Raw genomic sequence first — 25,028 nt, 5'->3', positions numbered from 1 at the left:
CTTGTCACAGACCTAAGCCAATGTCAAAGCTGAACTTGCTTGACCTTTGACCTACTGACCTCAAAATCAATACAGGTCATCTGCTGGTCATGATCAACCTTCCTAATAAGTTTCATAATCCTTGGTCCAAGTGTTCTCAAGTTATTGTCTGGAAAAGGTTTAAATGTTCCGGTCACTCTGACCTTTGACCTTTGGAACTGAAAATAAATAGGGGTCATCTGCTGGTCATGACCAACCTCCCTATAAAGTTTTGTGATCCTAGTCCAAAGTGTTCTGAAGTTGTCTGAAAACTGTTTAAAATGTTCCAGGTCACTGTGACCTTGACCTGTGACCTACTGACTTAAAATTATAAGGGGTGATCTGCTGGTCATAACCAACTTCCCTATCGATTTTCATGATCCTAGGCCCAAGACAGTTAGTGTTCTCAAGTTATCATCCGGAAACCGTTTAACTATTTCGTGTCATTGTGACCTTGACCTTTGACCTACTAAATTCAAAGTCAAAACTGACCTGTGTTTTATCATGTTTCACCTGTGTACAAAAAATTATGATCCTAGACCCAAGCGTTCTCAAGTTACCATCCAGAAACCATGTAACTGTTCAGAGTCACTGTGACCTTGACCTTTGACCTACTGACCTCAAAGTCGAACTTGACCTGTATTTCATGATGTTACACCTGTGCACCAAAATTTATGATCCAAGCCCCAAGCGTTCTCAAGTTATCATCCGGAAACCGTTTTACTGTTCAGGGTAACTGTGACCTTGACCTTTGACTGACTGACCCCAAAGTTGTACTTGACCTGTATTTTATCATGTTAAAACTGTGTACAAAATATTATGATCTTAGACACAAGCGTTCTCAAGTTATCATCTGGAAATCGTTTAACTGTTTCGAGTCACTGTGACCTTGACCTTTGACCTACTGAACCCAAAGTCAAACTTGACCTGTATTTTCTGATGTCACACCTGTGTACCAAAAATTATTTAAATCAGTCAAGCCTTTCATGAGTTATCATCCGGAAACCATGAAAACCAACGGACCGACCCACCGACAAGCTCACTCCTATATACAACACCCCCCACCCAACTTCGTTTTGTGGGGGTATAACAATGATCTTTACCCTCCAATCTGTAAAATATTTTAACATAAGTTCATATGACATATGGACAAAATTAAAACAAGAGGGTCCTAGTTCGCTCACTTGGGTTTCAGAGCATTAACAGGCTAGCGAGTGGAAAACTAACAGGACCATAATATGCAGGTGTTTATAAAGTTCCAGAGGCAATAAAAGTTGATTACATAAATTAGTGTGACAGATGACAAATAATTCAAACACTACTTGCTTCTTAGGTCTTTAAAATTGCGTGGATGAAAACACATACAGACAAGAGGACAATTCCAGCAGGCTGAGGTTGTTTCGGAAGGTATCTTTATAATGTTTCTATTTTTACCTCTAGCAGTCCTGATAAGGGGCCCCGGCCCCCATTTGCACAAAATTGGAGAAAACCTTCAAACCAAGTCTGATGATGATACATTCAGCGGTATATGAGAAGAAGTTGTTAAAAGGTAGTTTTATATTTAGCTCTAGTGACCCTAAAAAGGGGGCTGGTTGCCCTCATTTGAGTAAGTTTCAGAGAGGCCCTTATAATGAGGCTACATACTAAGTTTGATGATCCTATATATTAAGTCTAATTAAAATCTATCAAGTCATTCATTAGAAAGTTGTTTAAAGGTATTTCTAATTTTAGCTCTAGCAGCCCCTAAAAGGGGCCAAGTGTCCCCAATTGATAAATTTTGTGGAGGACCTTATAATAATGCCATCAAGTTTCATGAAGATCCATCAAGTGGTTCATGAGAAGAAGTCTTTTGAAGGCATTTCTATTTTTAGTTCTAGTGGTCCCTAAAAGGGTTCCACTGCCCCCATTTTGTGTACATTCTGGAGAGGACCTTATAATGCTACAGACTAAGTTTGATGAAGATCCATCAGGCAGTTCATGAGAAGATGTCTTTTAAAGAAACATTCATATGTTTAGTTCTAGTGGCACCTAAAAGGGGCCAAGTGCCCCCATTTGAACAAATTTGGGAGAGGACCTTATAATGATGCTACAGACCAAGTTTGATGAAGTTCCTTCTAGCAGTTCATGAGAAGATGTCGTTTAAAATTATGACTAATTTTAGCTCTTGCGGCACGTAGAAGGGGCCAAGTGCCCCCATTTGAACAAAATTAGGAGAGGACCTTATAATGATGCTACAGACCACATTTGATGATAATTATCCATCTTCTTGAGAAGAAGCTCTTTAAAGGTTTTTCTGTTTTTAGCTCTGGCTGCCTCTAAAAGGGGCTAAGATAAACCATTGATCAAACTTGATAGAGGTCCATGCCAGGATGTTACTGACTGTTTGGTGTAATTCTGACTTGTAGTTTCAGTGTAGAAGATGTTTAAGTAAAAAATGTTGAAGAAGGATGCAGGACTATCCACCTAACACCTACCTATACTAATAGCTCATCCTGAACAAAGTTCAGGGGAACTAACCACAAGTCGCTCACCTGAAGAGGACATTGACCACCTGACCTTGCTCCTGACTAAGTTTGGTCATCCTTTAAGAAGTTCTTTAAATTAAAAGTTATTTAAAGATTTTTTCTACATTTTGCTCTGATAACCGATTAGTGACCATTAGAACAAACTTCAAGATAAGACGTTATCATTTTTTTTTTAGTTTTAGCTCTAGCATCTCCTAAAAGAGACCAAGCATAACCATTTGAACAAATTTGGGAGAGGACCTTACAAAGACACTACAGAACAAGGTTTTTCTATTTTTAGCTCTTGCAGCCCTAACAGATGCCAAGTGCTCCCATCTGAACAATTTTGGGAGAAGACCTTACAATGATAATACAGACCAGATCCAGCCAGTGTTTCATGCGACATTATTTGTGGTTGGTCTCATTTTGTAATTAAATACATATGTGAAATAGTGATAGTTTATGTAGTTTTCTGGAGAATTTATTTCACAACAGCGTGGGAAGTGAAACTGCTGCTTGCAAGCTCGAATCTCTGGATTCCAGCTTTCTGTAGATGGTATACATCATTTGAAAGGGGCTCATATTTTACCACATAAAAATGTTTGGACTGATTTAGAATGAAAACAGGGACTTTTATCCGTCTGGTCATATTTTTTTCATCCCAGGTCCTATATTCGTGCCTGTGGTTTTTTATCTAAATACCCTACACCATGTCATAGATATGACTTCGATAGACAGACAGATGCTGCCAAAACTATATCCCTCTGGCTTTGGAGGTTGAAAATAACAATGAGTTGGGGGTGCCAGTCGTATTTATAAACAGATAGACAAGGGCAAATCTAAGTGCCCTCCCCTATACCCCACCACACTTTTGTTATGGCACAAAAAGTGTGGGGGAGGGGGGGGGGGGGGTGAATCTACTATTAAACAAGGGAGTTATGTTTCTTATACCCAACACTTCCCCACATTGTAATCTATCACTGTTTCAAGCTGTATAACTTTCCTTCAGTGGTGTGAAAGTTACTGTCGTAAATGTTTCAGGACTGATGGACAAATGCACAGGACAACTGATTCCAAATAGCTCCCAAAATTCATTTTGAGTGGGTATAATAATACTTTCACAGAACTCTGGCCAACATTGAATAAAGTCTTAGAATAATCCTTGAAAAGTTGTCCAGACAGATGGAGAGACTAATGCTGTGTTTACACTTAGTCACGATTTGAGTAAAGTGTGTTGAGCATGGGGGATCATGGTATCGAATCGTGGTGATCTTGAGAAAACTCAGTGGAATTGTGATGATCGTAAGGATCGTGACAATATTTTTGACAGTCAAATATTTTTTCATGATCATCCCGATTTTCGTTAAATCTTGAGAGAGCGTGATAGAATGTGGAAATCATAGTAGAGTGTAGTACAGCTTAACAGACCTTAACATAGCGCACCAGTCCTTGATGCTCCATGCTTCTATCCTGTCCTGTTTCATTCCTTGTTGCTGCTGCCGATATATAGGCATACAAAAAAATTGCCAACTCGGCATCTTCTTCACCTCTTGGATGCATAGCTCGTTCCTCTTTGGAATCTCTGAAGAGAATGAGGGGATGACCTATGCCTCCTATTTATTGTCCAATCATGCTAAAAACGTGACAATCTTGATCAAATCATGGCCATAAATCATAGGAGAGCTTAACAGAACTTGATAACGTGAGGGATCTAAACAGAACGTGACAAAACGTGATAGCATATCGTAGTAATCATAAGTGAACTTGAGAGAACGTGATGAAAGTCGTGGCAGATCTTAACCAGATCGTGTTGGTTTTGTAACAAAATGCTACAGGTAGTAACAAAACGTACTGAGAGCATAAGAAAGCATAGGAAAGCGTAGTAATACAAAACTGATGCAATAAATCATGGAGCTCCACGCTTTTTTTAAATCGTAGACATCGTGACTAAGTGTAAACGCAGCATTAGTAGCTTTCACTAAAATGTATACTGTGAAATCATTTAATTTCATGGGCATGAAATATCGTAGTTTTGGTCAAAAACGGCAATTTCGAGGGGATACGAATTCGTGGATTTCATAAAATGAATGGGAATTTTACCTGTTCATTGGGATTAAATTTTGTCGATTGACTCAACCACGGTAATGAGTCCCCCACGAATATTAATGAATTCGCAGTATCCCTTCAAAAATACAGTAAAATCTCAAAGAGTACCAGGAAATCAAAGCAAGTAAGATTTTTCATCACAAGGATGGTAAACAAGGCAGACATAACAAATACCTGAGAATCTGAAGCTGTAGTTTGAGACTGTGTAGTACAGTGTTTAGCTGCTGTATCTCTACCACTAGGGTATGTGTAGATTTCACTGTATTGCATCTCTCATCAGACATCTGCGGCAATGGCAAGAAACTAAATGATGCTATTTCTCCAGTCTTCAACCAGTCTTGTTCATGTATATACCTGCTGCTCTCTCGAACACCTATAATTACAGTTACAATTAGTATATATCTTTACATTTTTTACTGTGATCAAATGTAGTAGAAATTCATAAAAAGAACAGGAAATTCAACAGTTATCACTGACATGGGTTTTAACTGTGTTAAAAGATATACACTCTACTGTTTCTTCAGTGTTCATGCAATGTTTATTATAGACAGAAGCCCACAAATATGACTTTAGATGTATACCTGTATCAACATGAGGACATCTTTATTACTGAGCAATGTGTGATAATTTATAGTTTCATTTTGGATACCTTTTATATCGGGACTTAAAATGGCTTGGCTATTACAGTATGTTACATTCCATCATGCCTACACAACACAGACACACTGTTACGTGAATCACTTCAAGTGTACACTAGAGATGCTTTTGAGAAAAGCGCATGTCTCCCACAACTGCCGCTATGAAAATGTCTAGTTTCTCTAGATGGTTTAGACGAGTAGATCCAATTAGATGGTCTGGATGAGTGGATCCAATCAGTAATTCAAGGGCCATAAATCAAAAGTGCCTGGGCGGATCTGGCTAGTTATCGAACTTGGCTAAGGTCTTATGGCCAAACACATTTTGTTCAAGTTTGGTGAAGATCGGATGAGAAATATTCGACTTATCGTGCGGACAAGAGTGAAAAGGCTGATTTTTCGGTAATTCAACGGCCGTAACTTCAAAATGCCTAGACCGATTTGGCTAGCTATCGACCTTGGCTGTGGTCTCATGGTCAAACACATTTTGTTCAAGTTTGGTGAAGATCGGATGAAAATTGTTCGACTCAGAGTGCGGACAAGAGTGAAAAGGCCGATTTTTCGGTAATTCAAGGGCCGTAACTCCAAAATGCCTAGACTGATTTGGCTAGCTATCGACCTTGGCTGCGGTCTCATGGTCAAACACATTTTGTTCAAGTTTGGTGAAAATCGGATGAGAAATGTTCGACTTAAGAGTGCGGACAAGCTTTGTGACAAACAGACACACAGACACACACACACACAGACTGGAGTAAATCAATATGTCTCCCACACCACTGTGTGGTGGGAAGGAGACATAATTATTGACATTCAGCTGGCTACTGGCTACTGTGTCACTCACCTGGTGGATTTTCACAGACAAAACAGATATATGTTTTAGGTAGTGTCCTCTCTGTGATGCCAAAACATGCTGCATGTTGCCAGCACATACACACCTCACACTGAAATTAACAAACAAATACTTCACATCTATGAAACATAACTACATACATGTCAAGTCTCCCAGATCGTTTGTGAGACTCACGGATTTTCAGTCCATCTCCTAGTCATACTGAAATCAATTATTTTTCCCGTAAATCCAAAATTCCAAGCTTATGGTTTCATGCAGCAAACTAAATCACTAATCACACACTGTGGCTGACGTAATTTAACACTACTGGTTGGGAAAAATTTTCCAGACAAGACCAGTTTCCGGACACATGTAATATCCGCTTTATTTCGTTGTGATTCATGTAATTGTTTAGATGTTTGTTCTTCATGTCTACAACAAACCACTATTTTATAAGGCTGTATAACGTTTGGGTTTTTGATGATAACTCATCTGCGTTTACAAAACAACTTTCTGTCTTAACGGGGCATGAAGATAGCATTGCGCATGCACAGTAGTTCACATATGCCGAGGTATCAAGTGGGGGAGAAATAATCAAACTACATAATGATTGTCTGCTGATAAGATGTTCTACTTTTAATTTCATGCTAAAAGTTATGTAAAATGCAGGGCTGTCGATTTTTGCACTAATTTTATTCTATATCTATTGGAATTATCAAGAATTCGTATAAGATGAAATTTCAGTTTTTTATAGTCAACCTCGGTTTGCTTTCGTAGCTGCTATTGAATGTCGGGTTATGTTTTATGTGCAATTTTGAAGAAATGAATGATAAAGAAATGTGTAGAAATAGTTTAATTGCTTATTTTGATATCAAATTAATAACAAAACACCTTAAAAATATTTGTCAAGATACTGGTTTACCTGACATGAAAAATAACTTATCTTAGTGACCCCATTTGAGGCCCAATGGAACCCATATTTTACGTCACAATGCGATGCTGATTACAACAATGGATGTGGAAGGTTATTTATTTATTTATTTGGGTTTTACGGCAAACCAACACAGTATAGGTTATATGGCGCCAAACAGGACTACAAATTTTGGTTTCATATCTCACTTACATCGAAATAAAAACATGAGGTATGGAATCAAATTTTGCATACCTGCTGGAATCACACAGTTACAGCAAAACCAAGTGTTAAGACCTTATTAGTCGCCTCTTACTATCATGCAAGGGTAAGGCAGTGGTTCCATTCTTTTCATACACAGATCGTCCCAGAACCACATGGGGCCGGATGTGGAAGGTGCTGAAGTTTGTTCAGTGTGGGCTTCATTTATGTCAAATATTTTTTTTTAGGGAATAATGGAGCCGAAATATGAAAATGTGTCCGGAAAATGGTTCCCAACCAGTATCCATAAAAGTTTAACAAGGTCACGCTCTGATAACATTCTGCAAACAGGTGTGTGTACAGTATGGGCTATTTTTAGATTGTGCTATTTGGCAAGTGATGATGTTTACATTAATATGATCAAGACAGGAGCTTGTTTATGGATGATTTAGGCGGGAAAAGATATTTAGGGATACATTTGAATAGATAAAAGAGCCGACCATTACTGGAGTGATGGCAATCATTACCACCGATGGCAGAAGTGAGAAAAACAACTTGAAATAGGTTCAAACATTTTTTTAACAGCTATGATTTTCTATTTTCTTCTTTTTTTTTATTGAGTAAACAAGAGCTGTCACTACTGGTGACAAATGCCCCCGAAGCGTGCCCAAGAATGCTAGTTGTCTGCGCAAAAAAATCACACATCATTTCATGACCTTGACCTGGGTCGTAAGTGTGACACACCTTCTCAATATGGTTAACATTTGTGTCCAATTATTTTCAAATCCCTTGATAAATGGCAGAGTTATGGACCAGACAAGAAATACCTTTGACTTCTAAGTGTGACCGTGACCTTGGAGCTAGGGCTCTGTGTCTTGTGCATGACACGTCATCTCAATATAGGGAACATTATTTTATGCCAAGTAATTTTAAAATCCCTTCATCAATGGCAGAGTTATGGACTCGACATGAAATAGACCCTGTTAACCTTTGACTTCTAAATGTGACCTTGACCTTGGAGCTAGGGGTCTGGGTCTTGCGCATGACAAGTTGCCTAATTATGGTGAACATTTATGCAAAGTTATTTCAAAATCCCTTCATGGATGGCAGAGTTACAGCCTGGACAAGAATTTACACGGACGCACGGACAGTGTGATTTTAATATGCCCACAGTCAGGGGCATAAAAACACTTTTTAATACTATATAAATTTAAAATGGTGAAATATGTTTATTTCCAATCTACTTTAGCAACTGCTCATGTGCTAAAATTATAGGAATGTCAAAAAGACCTGGCGATTATTCACTGGATACTGTACATGAAATAAAAAGAGACGTGCTAGTAAATTTCATCAATTCCTCTGCTTATTAAATGACATTTAAATGATAACAATTCAATAAATTTAAATAAATACTTTTTTGTTTAAAATGTTTTAAAATGCAACTTACAACCCCTGACACCATTGCCCAAATCAGTTAATCAAGTCAGAAAGGAAAATGATTTGGATCTAATCTGTTTTACAGTTTTATATTCGGCCGAAAATTTCCTAACAAGAGGGCCATGATGGCCCTATATCGCTCACCTGTTATCATTGCACTTGAGGACAAGAAGGTCCTCAGAAAAAATATCTAAGTCCAAAAGACAGGAACAACAATGGGAAGAAATTTAACCAAAAAGAAAAAAAAATCTTACAAGGTATAGATATGTTAAAATACACCTAAAAATTGGAGGTACCATCCATGTTGTACCACAGAAAACTGGTCTCTTGTTTTCCCTACGGCCAATAATAAAAATGTTACTAAAAATAAGCTATTTATAGTAATGTAAAAAGGAAGTAATTAAAAAAAAATATTGTAAGTGGACAAAAGAAGGATCTGCCAAATAAATCTGTTGACATAAATGAAATTTCAGATCAGTATCTTCAGTAGTTATGGAGATATAACAATTTTAATTTGAAATAAAGGGAGGTAATTTGACATAAAATCAGTCCATAGTTATCTACCCTGATTGTCTCAGTCCAACTAATAACAATAATGAAATTTCAAATAAGTCCTGTAAGTACTTACTGATATAAATCCATTTTGATTCCAATCAGGGGAGGTAATCAGATATAAAATAACTCTGGAACCTATGATTGGATCTGATTTGTCATGGAATCCAAGATTTATTGTTGTTGAAGGTATTTTGGAAGTAAAACTATAAATGAAGTCTCTATATGGCTGCAAAAGCCGAAACAGCCAATTTTGGACCTTTAAGGGGCCATAACTCTGGAACCCATGATGGAATCTGGCCAGTTCAAGAAAGGAATCAAGATCTTGTGGTGATACAAGTTGTGTGCAAGTTTGGTTAAAATCAAATCATAAATGAAGCTGCTATTGTGCAGACAAGGTCAAAATAGCTAATTTTGGCCCTTTCAGGAGCCATAACTCTGGAACCCATTAAGGGATCTGGCCGGTTCAAGAAAGGAACAGAGATCTTATGGTGACACAAGTTTTGTGCAAGTTTGATTAAATTCAAATCATAAATGAAGCTGCTATTGTGCAGACAAGGTCAAAATAGCTAATTCTGGCCCTTTCAGGGGCCATCACTCTGGAACCCATAATGGAATCTCGCTAGCTCAAGAAAGGAACCGAGATCTTATGGTGATACAAGTTGTGTGCAAGTCTGGTTAAAATAAAATCATAAATGAAGCTGCTATTGTGCAGACAAGGTCAAAATAGCTAATTCTGGCCCTTTCAGGGGCCATAACTCTGGAACCCATAATGGAATCTGGCCAGTTCAAGAAAGGAACTAAAATCTCATGGTAATACAAGTTGTGTGCCAGTTTGGTAAAAATCAAATCATAAATAAAGCTGCTTTTGTGCAGACAAGGTCAAAATAGCTAATTTTGGCCCTTTCAGGGGCCATAACTCTGGGACACATAGTGGGATCTGGCCAGTTCAAGAAAGGAACCGTGATCTTATGGTGATACAAGTTGTATGCAAGTTTGGTTAAAATAAAATCATAAATGAAACCACTATCGTGCAGACAAGAAATTGTTGACGGACGCACACACGGACGTTCCTACATATGGATACTTATGTGGCTACTCTCTTGTTCTCTCTATTGTTCTTTTAGCCACGTAAGAGAAAAATAGCCACATAAAAGCCTTACGGAATGAATGACATCAAAGAAAAAGTACAATTACCTATTGTTCCTATAGCCACCTAAGTATGCAAATGTGAGTTTGGACGGACGGACGCACAGACTGACGATGGACGACGGGTGATCACAAAAGTTCACCTTGTCACTATGTGACAGGTGAGCTAAAAAATGCTGGCCGATAAAATCTCCTGGATTTTCAATTGAAATGTCCAGGGAACTTGGCATGTATGTAACTATGTTGACACAAAACTTGGTACAATGTATAGAAAAGATCACTATGTTTTGATTTATTTGTGTGTTTGTTCTTGGTTTAATGCCGTTTTTCAACAGTATTTCAGCTATGTAACGGCAGGCAGTTGACCTAACCAGTGTTCCTGGATTCTGTACCAGTACAAACCTGTTCTCTGCAAGTAACTGCCAACTTCCCAACATGAATCAGAAGTGGAGGACGGAGGATTTCAGACATATGTCTTTTATTAAATCATCACGGAGAGCATACGCCTTGTCTAGGGCTGAAACTCATGACCCCGCGAGTAAATACAAACAATGAATTGCATGAAAATTTAAACAATATATAACTATCTGTGACAATTCTTCTTAAAGGAGGTAAACCCTTTAATGTTAATTCACTGAAGTACAAAATGTAACAAGAGCTCGTCGAACACGAAATGCCCCCCCTTGATGCATTTAGTAATTGCACAAGGAACAGAAATTATATGCTCACTGTAAACAAAAGTACTACCATTCTGGTTTAATCTGACCTTGACCTTTAACCTATTAACCTAACAAGAGATTACAGATTAATCTTGGCGCCAGCCACTGAGCCATTTTTGAATGTTCCAAATTTCAAGACTAGCTCAAGGTCAAAATCAAGGTCAAATTTCATTTATGTACAAAACAATGTGTATGTGGTCCAAATATGAAAGCGGTGGCTTGAGAAATGTGAAAGCAGGTCACTAGATCAATTTCAAGGTAAAGTTCATTTCGGTAAACAGAACTATGCATATGCTTCAAATTTGGAGGCTGTAGCTTGAGAAATGTGAAAGTAGGTAATAGATAAAAATCAATGTAAAATTTCAATTCAGAACACAAAAATATGCATGCAGTCCAAATTTGAAGCCTGTACCTTCAAAAATGTGAAAGTAGGTCACTAGGTCAATCTTAAGATCAAAGTTCATTTCGGTACACAAAACTATGCATGTGGTTCAAATTTGAAGGCTGTAGCTTGAGAAATGTGAAAGTAGGTCACTAGGTCAAAATCAAGGTCAAATTTTATTTCGGAACACAAAACTATGCAAGTGGTCCAAAGGGCAAAGACCACGAAGTCTTGGAATCGGCCTAAGAAAATTACGAATTCTTAAATTTAACACTTTTTGATAAAACCCATATTTTCTGTAAGTTCAACTATTGATCTCTTATTTGCTAGATATTTTGATGAAATCTTTTGAGTTTTTGTATGAAAACTGCGAGGGGTAACTTGGTACGGAACGACTATTCTGGATATTTTCACCGGTTTCGCCACATTTCAACGGAAATTTCGTATAGAGCACATGCCTCGACCACAAAATAGCAAGTATTTTTTAAATAACAATTATATTTCGTCCGTACCTGTGGTAATATTTTTGTGGTCGAGGCCTGTGCTCTTGGTGAAAATTGAACTTTTCCGTTGCCTATTTTCACACAGAACGTGCCTGAATTCATTCGTAGTTCAAGCGTTACGTAGACATATCGCGACAATTTACGTGAGAATCTTCTAAAAATTAAGGGGCTTAGATCTACAAATAATTATGGTCAACTTCAAGAAATTATCTCTCATTGTGTCTATTCTAAATGGAAATAAAATCTACTTTCAATCAAGACATTAATTTAAAACGATAATCGAATTGCCACTTCCGAAAATTAGTACTCATGGTCAATATCTAAACTTAGAACAATAAAATTAGGTCTACAGTACTTACAAGTTATATGAATATGACGCGATGTAAAGCTCCTAGTTTCCTAATCCAAAAGTTACCCGTCAAACTTAATCACAGTCCAGTGTAGACATCAATTTCCACTCAACAGAATCTATTTTTCTTCGGTGAATTTCAGGCGAAATTCGAAACATACTAATGAAACATAGAGACAAAATCGTATGTTTCATAAGCATGCAACGGTTATGCTCTGAATGCACTTATTTTAATCCTTATTTTCATAATTCATCCTGAAGTAAAGAGATAACATTCTCCTTCTCATACATGTACACATTGTATACTATTCCAGGAAGATACCAAGCATCATGACGTGTATACTTGATGACGTAGTATCACTGCGTAATAGCCTAACTACTGTCTCATTCGCATATCACGCACCATCAATACGATATGCGGCAAAATGAACAAAATGTTTTGCTTTTGAATTGCCTAAATGTCTCGAATAATTCTAACGTTGGTAAATAAATATAAATTCCATTTTAATATTATGTTTTTTTGTACATTTGTATTTGCTTTCTAACTTGTACCTAAAAAATCGAAGTTTAAGTCTCGCTTTTTATGGGATTTCTAGATCTATCTCGTTAAGAAAATAGTTCAATAAATGCTTACTGTTTAGCCAAGTTTGAAATACAGCCTTCTGTTATAACTGTCTTGCATTTTTCAAAAACTGCAAATTATGCGTAGTACACCTACGTGACCAGTGTTGGGGCAATTATGTTGATGACCTCTTTAAAATTAATAGGTTGCTATTTTTAGGTTTATTTAGCAGTGCCATGTAGGTGTACGACATCAGGTAGAAAGAAATGGTACCGGGTATATTTAGAAAACGACAGGAAATGGCTGCAATATACATTACTGGTGCACGGTGTAATTTCCCACCAGATTAGCCAGTACAAGTTGCAATGTGAACGGCACAGGCAATACTGCTACAGTAACTAGACAAAACCATTTTACTGCCGCTGTCAGACATGAATTTACATTTGAATATGTTAATATGCCGGTTCTTATTAGTTATTGTAGAAGACATTTTTTTTTATCTTTGAAACATATGAGACGAATTTTTAACAACGAATTGCTCGAAGTTCACACGCGGACACAACGGAAGGTAGGCTGTGTTCGGAAGATATTTACATCGTGTTTCTTACACCCACACTTTGTGTATTCTCAGTACTTTAAGTAGTTTTTCTTGAATAAGGTCATCTTTATTCCTAAAACATTACTAAATTTGAACTCATATTGAGTAGAAAATATGGAAAAATACGTTAGGCCTACAGGTAACCAGGCTCTTTCAATAATGTAGCCTACTTAAATCTGTTTTAACTCGAAAATGAAACAACGTTTAGGCTTATTTAAATTGTTTACTAGAACTCTAGTCCACATTCGTTTATTAGATCTGATAGATCTAATATGACGTATTTTATATATCATTTTTTAAAAGGTTTAATCTTTTTTTTTAAGATGATACAGTACAGTAATTGGCTAAAATTTTAAGTATCCTTCTGTACGCATCCCAGTCTTATTCACATAATGCTAAATTACAATTACTCATTTCAATGAAACGTTAAATGGGCTGATTATGGTATAGCGGGGGTGCAGAATGGGGACATGCCCCCTTGGAAAAAACATACGCCAATACACCTTAGTGATTCAATCCAGCGTATACTTCACACACATGGGGCCTTAATATTTGACACAATCATTGTGAGCTTTTAAATTTGTAAAAAGAAAGAAGGTTGATTAAAACTCAACTTTCGTTCAAGACTTTTAGCAGTTATGAATACTATTTACATGTATATTTTTACGAGCGAAACTAGCCAAAGATTTTGTGTGTTGAATTACTTATGTTTCAACTTTATGTTATAAAATGTATACCCGCAAGGTTTTAAAGAGGTCGCCCCCTCTTGAGCCGCTCTTGTTTCTGCTGACTAATTTGAATGCTGTACCTATCTACCAAAATGAATATTTATCTTTATTTTTTTTCTACATTAGTGTAAAACAGGTTGACCTTGGTTTCAACCGCGTTACTCCTGAACAATGGTAAATTATTTAAGGTTTTGGATTTCATAAAACACACAAAGTTCCTGTAAATGGGATTCGTTTAAGGAGCTGGAGAATGAAATTGTAATCCAGAGTTTCTAAGTCCGGCGTCTTGATACAAGACCAAGGTCATGACTGTCATCGTTTAAAATTGGTATTCTGTGTTATACCTTAAATATCTTTTACCATACGTTGGAGATACGTATTTTTATTTTTTTTTATTAGGGAAATGTTAGCTGCATTTCAGTTTTAATACAGATACGTTTAGTCTGAAGTTTGACCATGTACGTGAAATTCTTTATTGTCAAGAAATATGATATTCTGTCTAAAAACGAAATTTAGAGGATAGGCACGTTAACATACGTTGCACCTGCAATCGTTCTACTTTGCAACATGTATAAACGACTGTCATAACTTCTTTAAGTTCATAATGAGATTTGCATTTACAATGCATAATATGGGTTCAATTTTATTTAGGCAAAATTTCGATATAATTTTGGCGATTTGTATTAATTATATGTAACTATGTTACTGATTTTCTGAAAATAATCTACACTTTCTACTAACAATTTTAATATACATGTCTTAATTTTGTTTCCGTCTTTGGTCAATATGTAAGGAATGATGAAACTATTCAAGATTTCCATGTTCCTATTTACAATATTATCAATTCTTGCACATCGTAACTATATATTTCTCGGTCTTTTCGCTGGCGCCGGAAAAACTCGTTTCGTAATGATTGTTAAAAAGTAATACACATCAAACACACAATTGTTTATTCTAGTATTTTCTAAAATTTCTTTCATAATATTTCTTTTCTTCTTTGTTGAATATGTCGGTTTGCAGGAAAAAGAATATAGCATTTGGTGTAGGCGCGGGAGGTACTTTTGGTAGTTTGCTCAATAAATTAACCCGAATATTCCCGACTTCACCTACAAGCAGTGAACGATTACTTTTATGATGATGATTATCATTATAGTGAATTCGTTTTAAAGAGGTACGAAAATAGAATAGTCATATAATGAACGAAACAAAATCCTCTACATTATCATAATAGCGATTTCTTACATTTTATTCCCGGACATACGTAGTCACAAAAAGAATGTTTATTTCTTTTTTACTTTGAGGTCGCGCAGTGTTCAAGATTGGCTAGCCTGGCTTCGTGTTCACAAATCATTTTTCGGTCTCAGCCGAGTTTGAGCTTGAAATTTCAATATCAATTTTTCTAAAACTTCAAAACTTAATTCCAACTGAAACTGACCATCAATATTGAAAAATCATTTGAAAATGGTTATTAACTTAAAATTTAGTTTTAAACACGCTGTTTAGATATAAATGACAAATAAAGTTTCATTATCAATCTCAGCCGAGACTGAAAATGTTTTGTGAACACGAGACCTGACCTACATATGGTAGGTTGGGATAACACCTGAAAATGGTAGAAAACATCGTTTCAACTTTCCACTTCAACGTTACTGATTATTGCCACGGGTAAAGTATTATAATTAGAGTTAAATGAGTGGTTCCCGAATTGTCAATTTGTCACATGCTTTCGCGACTAAGCATATTGTCATACGGCTGACATGTAATTAAAAGCAAGAAAAATGTGAAAAACGGTCTTTGTCCGTTGGATATTAGGAGTTCATGCGCAAACTACAAATAAAATGGATAAGACTATATATACGTGTTTTGTACAACGACATGACGTTAAATAAAATCAAACGTAATGACGTCAAAAGTGTGTTTGGGTAGGTGTGATAAAAAGCCCGGAAACGCGACAAACGTGCAAAAAAGGTAATTACAGTAATGAACTATGAATAAAGACATATTTATGTTTCATTTGACAGATTTTCAAAGATTTTTGAAGTTAGGCCGATTTTGACTATTTCTGAATTTACCCCTTTGAAGCCTGTACCTTCAGAAATGTGAAAGTAGGTCACTAGGTCAATCTCAAGATCAAAGTTCATTTCAGTACACAAAAGTATGCTTGTGGTTCAAATTTGAAGGCTGTAGCTTGAGAAATGTGAAACTAGGTCACTAGGTCAAAATCAAGGTCAAATTTTATTTTGGAACAAAAAACTATGCATGTGGTCCAAATCTGAAACCTGTACCTTCAAAAATGTGAAAGTAGGTCACTAGGTCAATATCAAGGTCAACTCATGTCAAGGTTCATCTTGCCACTCAAAACTATACATGTGGTCCATGTGGTCCAAATTTGAATGATGTAAGTTATGGACATGAAGATTCTAAGTTTTTCCCTATATAAGTCTATATGAACCATTTGACCTCTGAGGCAGGGCCATATTTGACCCGAGAGGGATAACTTGAACAAACTTGGTAGAGAACCACTAAATGATGCTACATTACAAAATACCAAAGCCACAGACTTTGCGGTTTGGACAAGAAGATTTTCAAAGTTTTTCCCTATATAAGTATATGTAAACCATGTGACCCCCAGGGCGGAGCCATATTTGACCCTAGGGGAATAATTTGAATAATCTTAGTAGAGGATCTCTAGATGATGTCATATACAAAATATCAAAGCCCTAGGCCCTGTGGTTTTGGACAAGAGGTTTTTCAAAGTTTTTTCCTATATAAGTCTATATAAACCATGTGACCCTAGGGGTGGGGCCATATTTGACCCCAGGGAAATAATCTGAACAATCTTGGTAGAGGACCACTAGATTTTGCTACATACCAAATATCAAAGCCCTAGGCCCTATGGTTTTGGACAAGAAGATCAGAAACCATTTAACTGTTCCTGGCCAATGTGACCTTGACCTTTGACCTAATGACCTCAAAATCAATAAGGGTCATCTGCTGGTCATGGCCAACCTAACTATCAATTTTCCTGATATTAGGCCCAAGCGTTCTTGAGTTATTGCCTGGAAACCATTTTACTGTTCCTGGTCACTGTGACCTTGACCTTTGACATACTGACCTCAAAATCAATAGGGGTCACCTGCTGGTCATGACCAACCTCCCTATCAACTTTCATGATCCTATGCCCAAGTGTTCTTGAGTTATCATCCGGAAACCGTTCTACTGTTCAGGGTCACTGTGACCTTGACCTTTAACATACTGACCTCAAAATCAATAGGGGTCACCTGCTGGTCATTACCAACCTCCCTATCAACTTTCATGATCCTACGCCCAAGTGTTCTTGAGTTATCATCCGGAAACCGTTTTACTATTCAGGGTCACTGTGACCTTGACCTTTAACATACTGACCTCAAAATCAATAGGGGTCATCTGCTGGTCATTACCAACCTCCCTATCAACTTTCATGATCCTAGGCCCAAGTGTTCTTGAGTTATCATCCGGAAACCGTTTTACTATTCAGGGTCACTGTGACCTTGACCTTTGACATACAGACCTCAAAATCAATAGGGGTCATCTACTAGTGATGACCAACCTCCCTATCAACTTTCATGATCCTAGGCCCAAGCGTTCTTGAGTTATCATCCGGAAACGGATAGGTCTACATTCCGACCGACCGACCTACCGACCGACATCTGCAAAACAATATACCCCTCCTTTTTCAAAGAGGGGCATAATGAGTACTTGAAGTTTCAATAATACCTAGGATTCCTCTAAATAAAAAGTTTCCCTTTTGTGTAACATAATATCTGAGTCTGTGAAAGATTATTCAATCAGTGAATAAAACAAGAGAGTCATGATGACCCTATATCGCTCACCTGTTACACTTGACCTTGGAATCATCAAGATAACAAGAGCTCGTCGAACACGAAATGCCCCCCTTGATGCATTTAGTAATTGCACAAGGAACAGAAATTATATGCTCACTGTAAACAAAAGTTCTACCATTCTGGTTTAATCTGACCTTGACATTTAACCTATTGACACTAGGCCAAAGCGTTCTTGAGATATTGCCTGGAAACCATTTTACTGTTCCTGGTCACTGTGACCTTGACCTTTGACATACTGACCTCAAAATCAATAGGGGTCATCTGCTGGTCATTACCAACCTGCCTATCAACTTTCATGATCCTAGGCCCAAGTGTTCTTGAGTTATCATCTGGAAACCGTTTTACTATTCAGGGTCACTGTGACCTTGACCTTTGACATACAGACCTCAAAATCAATAGGGGTCATCTGCTGGTCATTACCAACCTCCCTATTAATTTCATAATCCTAGGCCCAAGTGTTCTTGAGTTATCATCCAGAAACCGTTTTACTGTTCAGGGTCACTGTGACCTTGACCTTTCACATACTGACCTCAAAATCAATAGGGGTCATCTGCTGGTCATGGCCAACCTAACTATCAATTTTCCTGACACTAGGCCAAAGCGTTCTTGAGTTATTGCCTGGAAACCATTTTACTGTTCCTGGTCACTGTGACCTTGACCTTTGACATACTGACCTCAAAATCAATAGGGGTCACCTGCTGGTCATGACCAACCTCCCTATCAACTTTCGTGACCCTAGGCCTAAGCGTTCTTGTGTTATCATCCGGAAACTGTTTTACTGTTCAGGGTCACTGTGACCTTGACCTTTGACATACAGACCTCAAAATTAATAGGGGTCATCTGCTGGTCATTACCAACCTCCCTATCAACTTTCATGATCCTAGGCCCAAGTGTTCTTGAGTTATCATCCAGAAACCGTTTTAATGTTCAGGGTCACTGTGACCTTGACCTTTCACATACTGACCTCAAAATCAATAGGGGTCATCTACTGGTGGTGACCAACCTCCCTATCAACTTTCATGATCCTAGGCCCAAGCGTTCTTGAGTTATCATCCGGAAACGGATAGGTCTACATTCCGACCGACCGACAGACCGACCGACCGACCGAACGACCTACCGACCGACATCTGCAAAACAACATACCCTCCTTTTTCAAAGGGGGGCATAAATATTCTGACAAAGTTTCATGAAGATAGGGTCATAAATGTGGCCTCAACAGTGTTAACAAGCTTTTCATTTGATTTGACTGTATGACCTAGTTTTTGACCCCATATGACCCAGTTTTGAATCTGGCACAGGAATCATCAAGCTAAACATTCTGACCAAGTTTCATAAAGATATGGTCATAAATGTGGCCTATAGGATGTTAACATGCTTTTCCTTTGATTTGACCTGATGACCTAGTTTTTGACCCCACATGACCCAGATATGAACTTGACCTAGAGATCATCAAGATAAACATTCTGTGCAAGTTTGAATCAAATCAAAGCATAAATGAAACCTCTACATGGCTGAAAGAGACAAAACAGAAAATTTTCAGGGGCAGTAACTCTAGAACCCCATGATGGCATCTAGCCGGTTTTCGAAAGGAACTGAGATCTTATTGTGACTTAAGTTGTGTGTAAGTGTGATTAAAATCAAATGTAAAATGTCACTTCTATCATGTTCACAAGATAAAAATTAACAAATTTTGGCTCTTTCAGGGGTCAATCAGGGCCCGTAACTCCAGAACCTATGATTGGATCTGACGCATTCATCATGGAATCAAAGTTAAAGATATTTTGCAAGTTTGTATCAAATCAAACCATAAATAAAGTCTCTACATGGCTGCAAAAGTCTGATTAAAATTGATTGCAAAATGGTCTCTATTGTGTTCACAAGCCAAATTAGAAAATTTTGGCCCTTTAAGGGGCCATAACTCTGCAACCCATAATGGGATCTGGCCAGTTTTTGAAAGTAACCGAGATATTATGCCAATACAAGTTGTGTGCAAGTTTGATTAAAATCAACTGCAAAATGTGGTCTCTATTGTGTTCACAAGAAATTGTGGACAGACAATGACGGATCGACAGACGGACGATGGGTGATCACAAAAGCTCACCTTGTCACTATGTGACAGGTGAGCTAAAAAGACAACACTGGTCCATACTTTAGGAAAGTCATCTGTATACTAACACTCTAGTGTCATAAACATTGCCTTAAAACAACAAAAGTATTAAGTTTGGCAAAAATCAATCTAAAAAGGAGTAGATACTTGTCTGTGACTTATGCAATTATCCCTCACTGATTGTCCTGAATTCAAAGATGCTGTGAAATCATTTCATTTCCCTGGCATGTAACTGTAGTTTTACCAATAACAGCTATTTTTTGGGACATAAACTTGTTGATTTCAAATTTAAAAACAAATGAATTCAGATTTTATCTGTTTCATGGGGTCTGAGTTCGCAATTTTACAGTAATGTGTACCTGTATCATAAGACCATTCTCTTCCTGAAAGTCACAAATACAGTTTACAAGCTCATCTGGTTTGAGATAGTCCTCAGCATCGGTCACACTCGACTCTTCCATACTGTCCTGTTTTATACCAAACATGACGTCATCAGGGGCGAAGGATTCTGTGAGTTTACTGGGAGAAGTCTGGGTGGATATTTCACCAGTCTCTACAACACAATAATACAGTGTTCTTTAAGGAGCACAAGAAAATGGGAAAGGAACTTTCATTTAGCCATTTGACATCATGGCAATGAAATAATTCACATTTTCTTTATATAACACTTATGTTATAACATTGATAAAAGTACTGAAGACATTGCTCAGATTGATTCTGTTTATAAAAGGTAAAGAAAGAAGGTTTCAAAGTTTCCACAGAAACTAGGTGTGTGTCCACTGGATACTGGTTTCCCCACTTCCTGTCACTGTACATGGTTGAAATATTTTCTGAGATATATGCAACAAAAACTTTTAAGCACATTATGTGTATTTTTCATTATGTCAAGGACCAAAACTCTGGTTGAGCTATGTGAAATCCCAAACAGCACACCATGTGCACAACTTCACATGCTTTATAACAATCCTCGAATGTTTTATGACTTTAGGTCAAATCTTTTTGACATAGATGTGATACAAACTTGTATGCCATTCATACAATTTCTGACTAAATCAAGGGCTTCGACTCTGGTCTAACCCACAGAAATCCCAAACAAAACCCAAGGTGCAACAATTTTTATGCCCTTAAATACATACAGTATTGTTGCAGACCTGTTTACCCCTTCAAAACCATGTCAGTGGTCCCTGAGTGATTTATCAGTAGTTTTGACCACCTGTCAGTAGCTACTGCGTATGAAGTCCTGTTGAGGCGCGTATAAAGTCATGCTGAGGCCATATAGCAGTGTATGTGTCTAAATACTACTGGCAAGCTATCCTTTATTTTGGTGCAGTATCTTGCAAATTTAAGTCTGCACCACACTTCCAATCATCCATTTTGATCCATGTAAACAGACAGGGCCCACAATGGGCTGAAAAAAGTTTGAGCCACTTTTATTCAGTCGGTAGCAGGGTGAGTGTGGGGAGAGGTGTTCCCTCCTGCTTTGAATTTTTTGTAATTTCCATTAGTAAAACAGTGCTGTAGTCAGATTTTGAAATGGACAGGTGGCAGCTGGTAAAAGGGCACATAAAACTGCCAAGTGGCAAAAAGGGGGAAAGAGTGTGGGAGGAATACCAACTTCTGCAAGAAGGCTTTATAGAACGCTAGTATCACCGCCAAGAAAATTTTGAAAATGTAGGCCCTTGACACAGCATTTGGTGCATTTTTGGACTGAAAATGATATGTTTCAATTTCTAAATATTACCTATTACAATATCCAAATCATGAATTACTGACACTACACTTTAAGCATGCCTCCTGTAGAATAGAAGTCTGATCTATGTATGTGTTATAAAAATAAATTCTAAACCATTTCTGTTACAGTAACATTAATCATTTCTGTTACTTGAATGTTAAAATTTCAGAACACAGCATCTCGACATTTATCCAAAAATATTATATCCGAATACGATTATACTTTTCTAAACATCGCCTAAATCTCCAGTTTCAATATGTTTGACAAATTGGTATGATGCAAAGACAGTTTAGCAGCATTTGGCAGTATCTGACATTAAAGTTTACGGTGACATTACCTCTTATTAAAATCATTTCCTGAAAAATTGCAGTTTGACACAACAGCAGATAATCTACTTTCGACTTTAAAAACGTTTGAAAAAAATACAATTTAATGTTTCGCAGATTTGTTTATTTAGAATTCGAAAATTAAAGGAATAAAATCATTTAATGTTATGTTATGATTTATCTTACCTTCACCAGGAGGAGTGTCCACGTATTCTTGTTTCACATCCTGGAGGCAGATGGCGCTCTCTGCAGACATGTTACGATTTTTCTTCCCAGCAGATTTTTTAGATCCAGGAACATTCTCTGATTCTGTGGAACCTGAATCATTTAACACTTATGGTTTGTTTATACTATCTTATCACATTTGTGTTTAGTACAAACAAGAGGGCCCCCTACAAGGTGATGATACAGACCATGTTTAATGAAGATCCATCAAGGAGTTCAGGAGAAGAATTCATCAAAAGGTTTTCCTACTTTTAGCTCTAGCATCCCCCAAATGAGCTAAGTATAAGCGTTAAATTAAGAAGAGGACCATACATTGATGCAACAGACAAGTTTGTTGAAAAACCAGCCAGCAGCTCATCAGAGTCATTTAAAACCTTTCTTTCTTTTTTTAAGAGTAGCAGCCTGTTAAAGAGACACCTCAACCCCACCATTTGAAAAATTTGGCAGATGACCTTACAATGATGCTACAAACCAAGTTTGATGCAGATCCCTCAAGAGGTTGTTAAAAAGTATTTCTATTTTTTTGCTCTAGCGGCCCCACAGGGCCAAAGTGTCCCCATCTGAACTAATCCAATTTTTTATTTTTCTGAACAATACGAAAATGGCCACAGTATCCAATACAGAAATCATACTGGAAGGTCATGTCGTATCAATGGGACTCACTGATTGGCAGTGATTTTAACAGAAATGGTAAAAATATCAGTTTCTTAAACAAGAGGGCCATGATGGCCCTATAATCGCTCACCTGAGTACCATTGCTCTAAATAATAAGATCAAGTTTTGACATAGATCACATAGGCATACACATAAAATATCATCACGATAAACATTTTCTTCTAACAGTCCCTTTTGACCGATGGGTCACATACTAGTCGGGGCCAATATCAAGTTCGAGGATCCTAGGCTCAAATGCTGCATTTTTGTACTAGTATGACAATTTTTTACGCTGGAAGACTTAAATAACATTTAAAACCAATCTCATTACATGCTGCTGAGGTATATTCATTTACATGAAATAAAGGGAGGTAATTTGTCATATATTCAATCAAAAGTTATCTACCCTGATTGTCCGAGACAATCAGATGGCATAAATGACATTTCAAATCCGTACCTTCATTGGTTACTGAGATACACCCATTTTAATTTGAAATAAAGGGAGGTAATTTGATATAAAATCAGTCCATAGTTATTTACCCTGATTGTCTCAGTCCAACTAATGACAATAATGAAATTTCAAATGAGTCCTATAAATACTTACTGAGACAAATCCATTTTTGATTAAAATCAGGGGAGGTAATTAACAATATATCAGAAAAGTATTCATATTGATAAACGTGCAATCAATAGTTATCTAACATGACTATTTCTTACCATAGAAGACATAAATAACCTTTCAGACCAATCTCGTTAGAAGCTGCTAGGTATATTTATTTACATAAAAAATAAAGGGAGGTAATTTGTCATTAATTCAGTAAATATGTATCTTCACTGATTGTCTAAGTCAATCTGATGAGATAAATGAAATTTCAGATCAGTATCTCTTCATTAGTTATTGTGTTATACCCATTTTAATTTGAAATAAAGGGAGGTAATCTGACATAAAATCAGTCCATAGTTATCTTTCCTGATTGTCTCAGTCCAACTAAAGACAATAATGAAATTTCAAATGAGTCCTATAAGTATTTACTGATATAAATCCATTTTGATAACAAAATAGCTTATTTTGGCCCTTTCAGGGGCCATAACTTTGGAACCCATTAAGAAATCTGGCCGGTTCAAGAAAGGAAACAAGATCTTATGGTGACACAAGTTTTGTGCAAGTTTGATTAAATTCAAATCATAAATGAAGCTGCTATTGTGCAGACAAGGTCAAAATAGCTAATTCTGGCCCTTTCAGGGGCCATCACTATAGAACCCATAACGGAATCTGGCTAGTTGAAGAAAGGAAACAAGATCTTATGGTGATGCAAGTTGTGTGCAAGTTTGGTTAAAATAAAATCATAAATGAAGCTGCTATTGTGCAGACAAGGTCAAAATAGCTTATTCTGGCTCTTTCAGGGGCCATAACTCTGGAACCCATAATGGAATCTGGCCAGTTCAAGACAGGAACCAAGATCTTATGGTGATCCAAGTTGTGTGCAAGTTTGGTAAAAATCAAATCATAAATAAAGCTGCTATTGTGCAGACAAGGGCAAAATAGCTAATTTTGGCCCTTTCAGGGGCCATAACTCTGGAACCCATAACGGGATCTGGCCAGTTCAAGAAAGGAATCAAGATCTTATGGTGATACAAGTTGTGTGCAAGTTTGGTTAAAATAAACTCATAAATGAAACCACTATCATGCAGACAAATTGTTGACACACGGACGCAAGGACTGACGACGGACGTCGGATGAAGGGTGATAACAAAAGCTCACCTTGTCACTATGTGACAGGTGAGCTAAACAAGAGGGTCATGATGACCCTGAATTGCTCACCTGAGTAATATGAGCCACATGTTTAAAATGGCAAACTGATGCTAAAATATTAGAAAGTAGGTCAGTAGGTCACATTCATGGTCACTGATAGTCAGT

General features: G+C 37.2%; 1 protein-coding gene across 1 annotated transcript in view; it reads right to left on the bottom strand.

Annotated features, from left to right (window-relative positions):
* Positions 1-25,028, bottom strand: part of LOC123550537 (PHD finger protein 20-like) — a 117,515-nt gene that overhangs the window by 9,247 nt on the left and 83,240 nt on the right. Inside the window, exons 12-15 of the mRNA XM_053546774.1 lie at positions 22,418-22,549; positions 20,533-20,726; positions 6,105-6,204; positions 4,803-5,001 (exon numbers count right to left, since the gene is read on the bottom strand). Of these exons, the coding sequence (XP_053402749.1) occupies positions 4,803-5,001; positions 6,105-6,204; positions 20,533-20,726; positions 22,418-22,549 (625 nt within the window). The remainder of the gene's footprint in view (positions 1-4,802; positions 5,002-6,104; positions 6,205-20,532; positions 20,727-22,417; positions 22,550-25,028) is intronic.

The sequence above is a fragment of the Mercenaria mercenaria genome, chromosome 6 (genome assembly GCF_021730395.1).
Source record: "Mercenaria mercenaria strain notata chromosome 6, MADL_Memer_1, whole genome shotgun sequence".
In the NCBI taxonomy this organism is placed as follows: Eukaryota; Metazoa; Mollusca; class Bivalvia; order Venerida; family Veneridae; genus Mercenaria; species Mercenaria mercenaria.
The sequence above is the reverse complement of the archived record's forward strand: the minus strand, read 5'-3'. Positions and strand labels throughout refer to the sequence as shown.